The following is a 12,742-nucleotide window of genomic DNA, read 5'->3' as shown; positions in this document are numbered from 1 at the left end:
AGTTTGCCTAGAGAAGAGGAGAAGAGAAGAAGAGAAGAGAGAGAGAGAGAGTGAGAGGAGGAAGGGAAAGAGATAGCGTGGCATCATCATATGTGGGATCCATGTGTGTCCCATGCTGACTCAGTCACCACGTATGACAAAACCAGGGTCAAAACCACCGAAGGATCTATTGTGACCGGTTTTGATTAGTTAAGGTACAGCCGATATCTGGTTTTGCGGTTCGGGGACGATTTTGTAGCTCGATGACAAGTTGAGGGACCTTCGGTGTACTTTTTCCAATAAATTAATCCATCCGTACTCCATTGATAACCACAATATCTAGCCCAAAGAAGCGGCCCAAAGCCCATTGAACGAGCAGAACCGCGTCGCTGGAGGGATTCAGGCTGCTCAGCGGAGAGCTCCAGGTACAGACAAGTCGGACTCCTACGTGGAGCCAAGTGGCTCCTCCGAACCACTCACACGTTGACAAGTCACCGACTCCCTGGCCACCTCACTGCCACGTGGAGCCTTCCCGTGAGCCTACGAGTCGCCGTTAGTGGAGGCTCAACTACTGAGCCCAAATTGCTGGCTCCTGATGGGACCGATTAGGTGCGCATCGCGACGCTGATTGATCCCCTTTGCAGAGTTACGTCCTTGTTAAGCACATCGGAATATGGGGAGATAAATTGCGGGTTAAGATTTGGCCATAAAAAACGCTGGATTAAGCACACTCCACTTTATGGATATGCTCGGTGTGTTTATCATTGGTGTGATTGTGTATAGTGGCGAGCATCCGTTTGACATTTCTTGTCTTCATCAGTTTTGTTAAATCGATCGGTGGTTGTATTGTTCATGTGTTCAGCTGATGACACTGACACCAGATGTTTCTTCTCTCTTTCAAGATACTTTTTTTTTGGCATCAGCAGTTGGAGAGCAAAACATATGACGGGTTTGTTATTGTGCTAGTGCTAAGGTCAATTGAGTAGCTGGCGTTGCAGGAGATAGCATGATTGCATTAATTTGGTCCATTAGTCGCAACTGCCATGCATGATTCTGCACCTTGAGTCCTTGACGGCTTGATGTTCGTCTCTGTCCATCTATTCATTATTCTCCTTTTTATGCCCCCTTGACGACGTGCATCTTATCTTACCCCCAGGCCAGCATAAGCCACACCAGCATTAGGATCATTTTTAATCGGCCGACTAAACAATATTACGAAGACAGCGACCTCCAAATATCTCTGACTAATTTATTCCCTGCAACATTCCATTCCGTTAACTTGCACTCCTGTCAATTTCTATATATGCCTCTGCATGCTTTACCGCCCACGGTACAAAGTAGCTAGTTCACTCTTAGCTAGCTCCGACGTGATCGATCGCGCGAGCTAGCTAACTAAGCTGCTTCGTCGTCGTCGCTCGCTCATGGACGCGCCGCGGCTGCACCATTCCGCCAGGGCGCTCCTCCTCGTGGCGCCGAGCGCGTCTCCCGCGCCGGCGGCGGTGCCACCAGGAGTCGCCGGCGCTCTGCCGGTCGCCGAGAATGGCCGCGGCGGTCCCCTCGCCGTGTCGTCGCTCAACACCAACACCATCGTCCTGCTCGCGCTCCTCGTCTGCGGCCTCGTCGCCGCCGTCGCGCTCCACGTCGTACTCCAGTGCGCGCTCCGCGTCACGCGGCGCGCGTGCTACGGCGCGGAGACCGCCGCCGCCGCCGCTGCAGGAGGAGGAGGAGAAGGAGGCCGCGCGAGGCGGGGTGGCGGAGGCGGGGGCAGGAAGCGGACGCCGCCGCTGTCGAAGACGATCCCGCGCGTGGCGTACACGGAGGGGCTCGAGCTGGCCGGGTCGTCGCGGTCGGAGTGCGTGATATGCCTCGCCGAGTTCGCGCGCGGGGAGCACGTGCGCGTGCTGCCGGGCTGCAACCACGGCTTCCACGACCGCTGCATTGACCGGTGGCTCGCGGCGCGGCCGACGTGCCCCACGTGCAGGCAGGCGCCGTTCGCCGCCGCCGCCGCCGATCCCGTCGCGCCGCCGGACCCTGCACCGGCGGCCGTGCAGGTGGTGCGAGTCATAGTACTCACTAGTCAATAGCTGGTACCCATGGTGGCATACTGGCATGAGCTGCTTAGACGTGGTCGATCGCCTCGTGTGCAGCGGCCGCGCCACTGTGTCCACAGCTAGTATACAGTGTGTGTTGCCGACTTGGCGAGTTGGCGTGTGTCGCCGAATCGGCAAACGTTTCGAAGCCGTTACACTTGGTAAAGTGGGCGATGGATGTGTAGGGGTGTACAAGTGTTCGGGCCTATGCATATTGCACGCAGGAGCAGGACACGATGGTACGAAGCCGAATCGAGGCGAAACGGGAGTAATCTGCCCTGCCGGGTTCCCTGCGGACTGTCAGCCTTTGACGCTGTGAGTCTGTGACAAGCACTTTTTTTTTTTAGCAAAACAGACCATGTCCTGTGAGATGGTGACAAAGCACAAGTGTTACACATTTTTCCCTTTGTATATGTGCATGTAAATTTTGCATTGTGAATGCTATCTCAGTCTGTTTTCTGGGTCCTTAACTCCTAATTGTACATACGTGAGTTGTCACCCGTTTACGGGACCATACAGAACTTAGTACAGTACTAGTATTTTTACATATCTGCGTGTACACAAAACATATGTTTTGCCAAATAAATGCTTCATATTATACAGTATATATTGTGCCATCCGTGTTGAAGACTTATTTCAAACGAAGAAAGCTGGAACCTCGCTAAAATAAAATCTGAAAAGGAAACTGAGTTCATAAGCAAAGCCCATGTACCAACCGAGTTCATGACTGTATGATGGTATCTGGGCCGTGCACCGTGGGCCTGTAAACCTACGGAGCCCGTAGTGCAAACGATACAGGCAGAACGATTGGAACAGTCCACTCTGACATCCTTTAAAATAAGTCTAATAATCTAAGTTGTATTTCTTAATCGTAATACCGGATATATTGACCCTTCAACTATAAAAACCGGTGTAATTTGATCCTCTCGATTGTTTTAGGGGCGATTTTCGTTGACTTAGCTTGTTGACCTTGTCTAATCGGCTGGGCTTTTCCCACGCTATAACACAAGCTCCAACGGGATGGCAGTCGGCGGTGGATCAACGACATTCAGTAGCTTGGAGCATTCTTCCCCCATACTGCCACATGAGCTCAAGCCAGGATTGTAGTCGGTGGCAGCAGCGACGCGACGAGGAGCAATGACGAGAGGACGACGTCGTAGATGCGGAGTCAGGGGAGAAGCGACGGGGATGCCTATGAGCGCGTGGAGAAAGGCGAAAGGGCGAGGCGCAGGGTCAGGAGGCGTAGCAGGTGTTCGAAGCTGCTCGGCCAAGGCTAGATGGGTAGGGTGATGGTGTAGCCGGAGGCGGGAGCGATATGGCCAGGTTGGCCAAGTGGATGAGCGGCACGGTCACCTTTGCGGTGGACAAAGGCGTGGGATGGAGGTCCCCAGGCCCAGTGGTGCGCCACCTCATCACTGGATGTTGTTGTGTCACCGCCTTGCACCTCCATCTCATCCTTGCGTTCGATTTGGTGAGGAAGATGGCGCTCGGGTGTGTTAAGTCAAACAGGATCGTCCCACGCCTCCCACCGGCTAGGGAGGGAAGGGCCGAAGAGGAAAAGGATGGAGGAAGAAGGGAATGAAAGAGAGGATGAAATGTGGGTCTTGCATGTTAATTCAGTCGATTGGACAAGGTCAACAAGCCACATCAACAAAAAAATACCCTCAAAACTATAGATGGCCAAATGGGCCATCCACCCCAGCACGGCCTAGGCATGACCGGCCCTGGGATGAGGTCAGTTGGGCTGGCGCGGCCCGACCAACACGCGGGGCTGGATCGTGCCTATCCACAAGCTGCACCCACAGCCTAGTCACGGCATAATAAGACTTGGGTCATGCCTGGTCGGCCCGGCTTGAAGGCACGACAACCCATCGTGCTTTTCCATAGAATAAGTCTATTTTTTCTCTCGAAAAAAGTACGAATTACCCCCCCCCAACCACAAAACCGAGCATTCTTCACCCTCAACTATACAACCGGACAAATTACCCTCCTCGACCCAATCCGCGGTGGTTTTGGTCCACGTGGCGTACGCGTGGCAGTCTAGTCAGCACTCTATTTATAAAAAAATTGTGGAACCCACCTGTCATCTCCTCATCCTCTCATCCTCTCTCTTGTCTCTCTCACTCTTCCTCTATCTCAAACGGGAGGACGCGTGGCGGCGTGCGGGGGAGGACGTGGGCACGCGGCGGCGGCGGTGGGCAGGCGGTGGCGGCGACGCCGGGGAGGACGTGGCGGGCGGGCAGTGGCGGCAGGCCAGGGAGGACGCGGAGGCGGCGGCGGGTGACGTGGATGGAGCGCATGGCGGCAGCTACGGCTAGTGACGCGGAGGTGGCGACGGAGGGGGATAACGAGGACGACGATGAGGATGGCGACGGAGGAGTGGAGGATGATGGCTGCGGCGGCCATGGCGGAGAGGCGGAGCGCGGGGAGGACGTGGCGGCAGCGGCGGGCGGCGCCGAGGAGGTAGCGGAGCGTCGGGATGGGGGATGAGGAGGCGGCCGCTCGGCGCTGCTTCCCCACTCCCCTCTCTCTCTCTCTCTGTGTGTGTGTGGTGCCGTCGGGACAACGGGCACAGCGGGGGCGGTGCACCTCTGTCGCCATCCTCGTCGTCGTCCTCGTCATCCCCCGCCGCCGCCGCCTCCGCATCACCCACCGCCGCCGTGCGCTGCATCCTAGTCGTCGTCCTCCTCATCCCCCCTCGTCGGCGCCGCATGCCGCCGCCATGTCCTCCCCGGCGCTCCGCCACCGCCCGCCCGCCGCCGCGTCCTCCCCGGCGCCACCACCACTGCCCGCCCACCGCCACCGCCGCATGCCTACGTCCTCCCCCGCACGCCGCCGCGCATCCTCCCGTTTGAGAGAGAGGAAGAGTGAGAGAAGAGAGAGGATGAGAGGATGAGGAGATGACAGGTGGGTCCCACAAATTTTTTTTTATAAATAGAGTGCTGACTGGACTGCCACGCGTACGCCACGTGGACCAAAACCACCGCGGATTGGGTCGATGGGGGTAATTTGTCCGATTTGTATAGTTGAGGGTGAATAATGCCCGATTTTGTGGTTCGGGGGAGGGGGGGTAATTCAGACGACCGCGATAGTTCGGGGGGGGGGGTAATTCGTACTTTTTCCTTTTCCTCCCTCATCTCTTTTGGGCTGTGTCTTATATAGCTGGAACAAGTCTATTTTGTGTCCCTCTTTTCTTTGGGTTGTGTCTTATATGGCTGAGTTCAGTCTATTTTGTATCCCTCAACTATAGAAATTTTCTATGATCGTGCCGTGTCGTGCTTGGGCTGGGCCAAATGGCCGTGCTATGGGCCGGGTCGTGGGGCCTCAGGCTTTATGACTATATATACTCAAAACAACCAAGGAAGTTAAATTACATTGGTTTTAATACTTAAAGGGGTCAAAACATATGGTTTTGCGGTTGAAGGATTCAAGTCATATTGGACACATATTTAACGGAGTCAAAGTAGACTTTTCCCACAACAATTAAAGCTTTCTCTACCATGGGCTAAACGCCAAGTAAATCTACTACTTGAACTTTTTATATCAAGAAAGTGGTTATCTAACTCTCCATAAAAAATAGCATATACATATACTACGAATATAATAATCTAATATTAGATTAGACACACAACTAGTAATTAACCTAGATATATTATGGGTCTATTCAGATTGTAGTCAAAATAAACCTTGCCAACTTTTGGCAATGCCAAAATTTTAGCAAGATGACACTATTGTCAAAATTTTGGCAGGATTTCTTATATATTGATCAAATTTGGCAACAAACTAAATATAGGCATTTTTAGCAACTATGCTAAAAATTGGTATGGTTGAAAATGGCATCAAAGTGAACAGGCACTATATTTCTAAAAAGACTACGAAATTCATATTAAAGAGGCGAATGAATGATGATGAGTCAATAGCGAAAATGCTTCTATCCGGATGTCCGATCAAACATAAAAAAATCGGATGTCTGCGTGCATCTCCTTAAACCGTGTAATAAAATTAATCACAGTGCTCATCGCATTCCGTCATCGTTCTCCCTCTCATATTTATATTACGTAGGCATTTATCTCATGAAGTAGCCTATGTAACTGCTCTGACGTAAAGTAGCCCATATTCTCTCTCTCGTATGCCTCTACTACCACACATACTTGTACTCCTTAATGAATAACTTCAAATAATCTTATTTCACAAATTATTTATCTAATCCGTAATCTAAATATATCATTGTATTCACCGCAATTAAATATTCATAATAAGATCTCACTTAACTATATTTTGGTAATTTTTTTAAAAAGTTTTTTTTGTTGTAATGGCTTTTTTAGTTGTTGCAATAGGTATTTAATAATGTTTTAATAGGTCATTTGGAAATATTGCACAAGGTGTTTCAATAGCCCACGCAACGACATCTAACCAGACAAAACCAACCAATCGGTTTTAGTGAAACCGTTAGGTGTATGTTTGTGAAAATCAATCAGTTTCAACCTGTATCTATACGGTGTTGAACGAAAGTCGGCTTTTTTTCTTCTACATGTTTCCGATAAACCCGTGAGAGTCGGTTTTTGTGTTGAAAACGGAAAAGGTACCCTGGTCTGAGGCCACCGCGCTACAGGGGGCGAGCACGCGAGCTGCGAGCATCCGGCGCACCGCGCTGTGCGTGCGGCGTGGACTGGTAGCTCGGCCAGGCGCGCAGCCAGCTCGCCCAGCTCGCGGCGTGCCGTGCGAAAACTCGCCGGGAATGAAAAGGTTGGTAGGCCGGAGAGGCGGACGACGTCACCAGCCGCAACCGACGGCGCGGGCCGCACGGCTGCTGTCCAAATCGTCGGCCGAATCTCCCGCTGGCGCCGACGTGGACGTGCCGCTTCGGGCACCGAAAGTTCTTTTGGGCGGCCAGGTCGGAAGCCTTTTCTAGTTTTCCGGGGGGACCCCTTTCTGCTGTCCCGGCTCTCCAATTCCGGCGATGGACGAGTCCCGCACGCGTCCATCTGTGCGAGTTTGCGAGCCAGCACCACCACCCAACGTGTCCACTCACGGCTTACACGTGCCACGCCCATCAGGCCGCAGCCGTCGCTACGTGGCCGCGCTCATCTTTCCGCCCGTATTACACGTACGCAGTCGCACAGCAGCTTCATTACTGATCTGCAAAATAACGTAACGCAAAATCAATCAAATCTGCCTCGACTTTTTTTTTTCAGTCTTTCAGAAAATCGAAACCCCCGTTAGAGCAGGTACAGTAGCACCATAAATCAACTATAAACATATTTTTAAGAGATAAAATAAAATATAAGAGTAGCGGACTACAGATCTGCAGCATGAAATCCAAGACGTAATGTGTGTATGACAGGTAGGACTAGATATTAATAGTGTAATAAGTATTATTGTATGAATTAGCTATTATATTGACTATAAATAATTTAAAGATAGTAGTTGACTATACTATTAAACTTCCTCTTACTCGTATTTTCAACAAATTCTGTTTAAGAAAGGAAGATCGCAAATTTGTGGATCGCGAGGGATACGGTAGTAGATTGCGGGGGGCAAGGAGCAAAAATCACGAGTCCCCAAAACGTCGCACGCGGTAAGCCGCCGTTTTATACGGGGCGGCGTACTTTGCCTTGAGATGGACGCGTATAAGCCGGCGCCTCGCGTTTTCTTCGTCCGTCCACCGACCCAGCAGTGCACCTCCCGTTCGCCTCGCTCGCGAGCTCGCGTTACTTTACACCGCCGCCGCCGAGCTCTCCAGACTCCGGAGGAGGAAGCGATCGTTACACGTACGCCTCGTCAAGCAGAAGCAGGTGATCCTCCGCCCCTTCCGATCCCCTCGGTCCTCCGAGCTGTTCGATCTGAGAAGAAAAAAAAGAAAAATCTGCTGGATTATACTTTGCTTGCTCTAGGATTAATTCATCGCCTTATTATGGTTGATGATTTTATTTCCTTCGTAATTACTGCGTATGTTTTTCTCTCGGCTGTACCCGATGGAATTTTGGTAGTTGGTTTGGTGGTGTCCTGGTGATCCCCTTTGGAACAATCGAACATAATTCTTCAGGTTTATCGTGTTGTATTTAGTAACTGTTCGTGCCAGTAAGTACTGTGTAGTGATTGTGATTAGTGATATTTGCTCATGCATACAGGTTAGGTGAACTGGGTTTGCCGTCGTGGGGCATCATGATCTCCCCGTTGTTTAGAGAAATCAGCTGTAGCTTTTGCTTTTGTAGAGCTTACCCCTTTTTTTTTTGAACGAAACGAGCTTACCCCTTATCAGTTATCACCGTGGCTGTGAAGCTACAATTTCTTTCCCTGCCCTTTTATTATTAGTGTTATGATAAATTGATTGATGTTGAGATAGTTCTTGTGATGTGTCCTGATTTGAACTCTGCGTGTAAGCTGTGACATGTGTCCCCTATTTTTTTCCGCACCTCATCAAACTGGATAGGTTCAGGATAAACTATGTATTATTAAAAACGCCACCAAAACAAGTTGATGCTTTGGTTTGCTGCTCGGATGTAATGTGAACTTCCCAAAATCTTAATACAAAGATGCGCAACTCTTTTGCGCATTCTCGAAAGAAAAAAAAAACGCCATTGAAACAAGTTGATGCTTGGTATAGTTAATGTGCTTATACTCTGTTGTGCAATGTAGTGAATATACTAGTTAGCTGAAAATTGCATGATATACTTTCAACCTTGATGCTTCAATTAAATATATTCCAATCTGCTGGGCACCGATGATTTTTTTTTAAAAGATTGTACTCTGGACATCTCAAGCAGTATATATTAATACATGTAGTGTTTATGTTATTAGTTTACTTGGTTTTGCCCAGCGACTTCTAGCCTTCTGGGTACTTTTGTCAGAGCCTAACAAGTGATGTGTAATTATCACGCATTTCTGTTGCAGAACATCTGAAGAATGGCTGACGAGGATATTCAACCTATTGTGTGCGACAATGGCACTGGAATGGTCAAGGTGGTTATCCTGAACTTAGTCTTTTCAGCAAAGCGGTATGTTCCTCATAGCTTAACGGATCACCTTCCTAATGTTTAACAGGCAGGTTTTGCTGGTGATGATGCACCAAGGGCCGTCTTCCCTAGCATTGTAGGGAGACCACGTCACACCGGTGTCATGGTTGGGATGGGCCAAAAGGATGCCTATGTGGGTGATGAAGCTCAGGCAAAAAGGGGTATCCTGACTCTAAAGTACCCAATTGAACATGGAATTGTCAATAACTGGGATGACATGGAGAAAATATGGCACCACACCTTCTACAATGAGCTTCGTGTTGCACCTGAAGATCACCCTGTATTACTAACTGAAGCCCCTCTCAATCCCAAAGCCAACAGAGAGAAGATGACACAGATCATGTTTGAGACCTTCAATTGCCCAGCAATGTATGTCGCAATCCAGGCTGTTCTATCCTTGTATGCTAGCGGTCGAACAACTGGTATGATTATTACCTTTGCAATAGATCGTGTTAAAATTCAATGTGTTGGGGGGCAGTGACACTTCTTTTATCTGCAGGTATCGTGCTTGACTCTGGTGATGGTGTGAGCCACACTGTTCCAATATATGAAGGATATACGCTTCCTCATGCTATCCTCCGGTTGGATCTTGCTGGCCGAGACCTCACTGACCATCTCATGAAGATTCTCACAGAGAGAGGGTATTCCCTCACAACAAGCGCTGAGCGGGAAATTGTCAGAGACATAAAGGAGAAGCTCGCTTATGTCGCCCTTGATTATGAGCAGGAGCTGGAAACTTCTAGGAGCAGCTCCTCTGTTGAGAAAAGCTATGAGATGCCTGATGGCCAAGTAATTACCATTGGGTCAGAAAGGTTCAGGTGCCCTGAGGTTCTGTTCCAGCCATCTCTTGTTGGTATGGAATCTCCTGGCATACATGAAGCTACATACAACTCCATCATGAAGTGTGATGTAGATATAAGGAAGGACCTGTATGGCAATGTTGTCCTAAGTGGAGGGTCTACCATGTTTCCTGGAATTGCTGATCGTATGAGCAAGGAGATCACTTCCCTTGCTCCTAGCAGTATGAAGGTTAAAGTGATTGCACCACCAGAAAGAAAATACAGCGTCTGGATTGGTGGTTCTATTTTGGCTTCTCTTAGCACTTTCCAGCAGGTAGGGTTTTTTTTACTCAACTCTGGAAGTTGCACATGATGCTGGTGATGTTTTGTCTCAATTAAAAATGTTCTATTTATTTTTAGATTAGAAGATTTCACTTTTTTATTAGTAGTTTATCCATATAATCTCGATTCAATTTATACTAGTAGGTTTTTCACTGCCCATTTTAGATAGTCCTATTTGAATTCTTAAAAAGAAGTTGAGTACACATCTGTGCTTGCGAGCGTTTTAGGAAATTGTCTAGTTAGCGTCCAATACTGCACAAATGGCCAAATCTCCATGTCCTATGTTTATCACATAAAAGAGGTTAATTCTCCAATAGATGCCGCAAATTGCCGCCAGTGTTATGATTTGCTTTTGCAATAGAGACAAACATGATCACATTACAGGAAGTATTTGTGCTTGAAGTATTAGTATGTGCTGAGATTGCTTTTGCAAGAGACATAGAACCGGAAGTGTAATAGCTGCTGTCATAACTGTATTTATTGCACATATCCTCAGAATCACATCTGACAACGATAACATTTGTTTCACAGATGTGGATCTCCAAGGGCGAGTATGATGAATCTGGTCCTGGCATTGTCCATATGAAGTGCTTCTGAGCTTCTTGCCAAGTTTGTAGAGCGGTATTTCAAGATGTCGAGAAATCTCAGTTGGTTTATGTATACAAGGAGACCTGCTTTTGCAGATAAATATATACTTGTACTCTGATAGTTGAGATATGCTTTTAGCGTTGGGCATGGCAAACCAGGATTCCTCAGAACGTTGAGACTATCTTACCATGAAGAGAAAGAGGGGCCCAGGAAAAGAAACAAAAAAAACACCTGATGACCTGAAGATACATAAACTTGAGCAGTCTATGTCGTAAAACCTGTTTGTTCTTTTGGTGTGGAATTACCTCGGTTGTTTACCTGCTGTATGAAATAATGAAGCAAACCATATATATTCGCATGCGCTAGTACATCAATGTAGTTCTGTTTACGTCTATTTTCATTTGGCTTCGGGCTCTCAGCTGATGCCTGATGCCTGATGCCTGTGGCCTGCGCTCCAGTGCTCCCTCACAACCTGATGCAATCTCACCATGGAAAGGGGAACAAGGACTATTTAGCAAAAAAACAGATCGTAAATATACTCGCACCCAGCACTCAATTTTGCAGATCGATTTTGAAAGTCAGGATTTCTACCGCTCTATCCAAGAAACAACTCAAACAAAGGGACTATTCTGTAAATACGCGCGGGGGAACCAATCAGAGCGCAGGACCGCCTCACCCCACGGATCGCTCCCCTCAACGATCCGCGTGCACCCCGCGAAACCCCATCCACACCGTCCATCCTCCCCCACGGATCGCCCCCCACGATCCGCGTGCACCCCCCGCGAAACCCCATCCGCGCCGTCCAATACCCCGCAAATCCGACGCTCCAAACCCATCCCGCGCCCGAGGATGAAACCCACCGCGCCGCCCTCCTCCGAAAACTCAAAATTTCGCCGATCTCCCGCTCACCCCCACCGCCTACTTAAACCCCCCGTCGCCCATCGCCATCCTCACCTCACTCCAATCCCCCAATTCCCAAATCCTCCAAGCTCTCGCGCTTCCGATTCCAAGCAGCAGCAGCCAGTCCAGTTCCCAAATGGCCCGCACGAAGCAGACGGCGAGGAAGTCCACCGGCGGCAAGGCGCCGAGGAAGCAGCTGGCGACGAAGGCGGCGCGCAAGTCGGCCCCGGCGACCGGCGGCGTGAAGAAGCCCCACCGCTTCAGGCCGGGAACCGTCGCGCTCCGGGAGATCCGCAAGTACCAGAAGAGCACGGAGCTGCTCATCCGCAAGCTGCCGTTCCAGCGGCTGGTGCGGGAGATCGCGCAGGACTTCAAGACCGACCTCCGCTTCCAGAGCTCCGCCGTCGCCGCGCTGCAGGAGGCCGCCGAGGCCTACCTCGTCGGGCTCTTCGAGGACACCAACCTCTGCGCCATCCACGCCAAGCGCGTCACCATCATGCCCAAGGACATCCAGCTCGCCCGCCGCATCCGTGGCGAGAGGGCGTAGAATGCCTCCGTTGCCAGATCTGGAGTTGTAGAGTTAGATCAGGTGTTACCAGTTTTATTTTAACCTGTGTTCCTTATCGTAGTGGTGTTCTTGTGTTATGCACCGTCTGATGTTACCATCTCATTATCATCAGCAATGGAAAATGTTGTTATCCGTGTCTCTAATTTTTGTTCTTAGTAAAATGGTTCTGAGCAGGTCGCACTATCTGCGGTACTAATCAGAAATGTTTATTAGTCTGAAGTCTCTGATCTCATAGCAAGTTTATTATTCCGAGCTTCTCAATTTGCAAGGCGTATTACTGTCTAAAATGATGTCTCCTAAACTATTTCGTTGTGGAGTTTATAGCAATATTCAGTATACTGTTCTCAGCCACTCTCTTCAGAAATGCAGAGCAGGGGGCGTAACTGAACAGATCTGCTGCTACCTGTAGAGTAGTAGATTGCTAAATAGGGAGTACCAGATCTTTTTGAAGGTGTGGGTCGCATGACTTGATTCTGACAA

At 49.5% G+C, this 12,742-nt stretch overlaps 3 protein-coding genes across 3 annotated transcripts; all 3 read left to right on the top strand.

The window, feature by feature from the left end:
* The first annotated feature begins 1,226 nt into the window (after positions 1-1,226).
* LOC4338915 (RING-H2 finger protein ATL72) lies at positions 1,227-2,539 on the top strand. The gene has a single exon (XM_015782941.3). It carries the CDS (start codon positions 1,401-1,403, stop codon positions 2,061-2,063), a length of 663 nt encoding a protein of 220 aa, XP_015638427.1. The 5' UTR covers positions 1,227-1,400; the 3' UTR covers positions 2,064-2,539.
* A 5,152-nt stretch (positions 2,540-7,691) lies between these two features.
* LOC4338914 (actin-1) lies at positions 7,692-11,162 on the top strand. The gene is made up of 5 exons (XM_015784227.3): positions 7,692-7,864; positions 8,964-9,032; positions 9,114-9,507; positions 9,585-10,198; positions 10,738-11,162. The coding sequence occupies exons 2-5, from the start codon at positions 8,976-8,978 to the stop codon at positions 10,801-10,803; spliced, it is 1,131 nt and encodes a 376-aa protein (XP_015639713.1). The 5' UTR covers positions 7,692-7,864; positions 8,964-8,975; the 3' UTR covers positions 10,804-11,162.
* A 584-nt stretch (positions 11,163-11,746) lies between these two features.
* LOC4338913 (histone H3.2) lies at positions 11,747-12,400 on the top strand. Its single transcript, XM_015784228.3, has one exon. The coding sequence runs from the start codon at positions 11,831-11,833 to the stop codon at positions 12,239-12,241; it is 411 nt and encodes a 136-aa protein (XP_015639714.1). The 5' UTR covers positions 11,747-11,830; the 3' UTR covers positions 12,242-12,400.
* Positions 12,401-12,742: the final 342 nt, after the last annotated feature.

This window comes from Oryza sativa, chromosome 5 (assembly GCF_034140825.1).
Source record: "Oryza sativa Japonica Group chromosome 5, ASM3414082v1".
Taxonomy (NCBI): Eukaryota; Viridiplantae; Streptophyta; class Magnoliopsida; order Poales; family Poaceae; genus Oryza; species Oryza sativa.
This window is presented reverse-complemented; position numbering and strand designations above follow the sequence as displayed.

Excerpts from the sequence above, each read along its gene's own strand:
- LOC4338915 (XM_015782941.3), top strand. The coding sequence starts at position 1,401 with ATGGACGCGCCGCGGCTGCACCATTCCGCCAGGGCGCTCCTCCTCGTG.
- LOC4338914 (XM_015784227.3), top strand. The coding sequence starts at position 8,976 with ATGGCTGACGAGGATATTCAACCTATTGTGTGCGACAATGGCACTGGA. Across the intron at positions 9,033-9,113 it reads ATGGCACTGGAATGGTCAAG|GCAGGTTTTGCTGGTGATGA; the intron begins GTGGTTATCCTG and ends AATGTTTAACAG. Across the intron at positions 9,508-9,584 it reads TGCTAGCGGTCGAACAACTG|GTATCGTGCTTGACTCTGGT; the intron begins GTATGATTATTA and ends TTTTATCTGCAG.
- LOC4338913 (XM_015784228.3), top strand. The coding sequence starts at position 11,831 with ATGGCCCGCACGAAGCAGACGGCGAGGAAGTCCACCGGCGGCAAGGCG.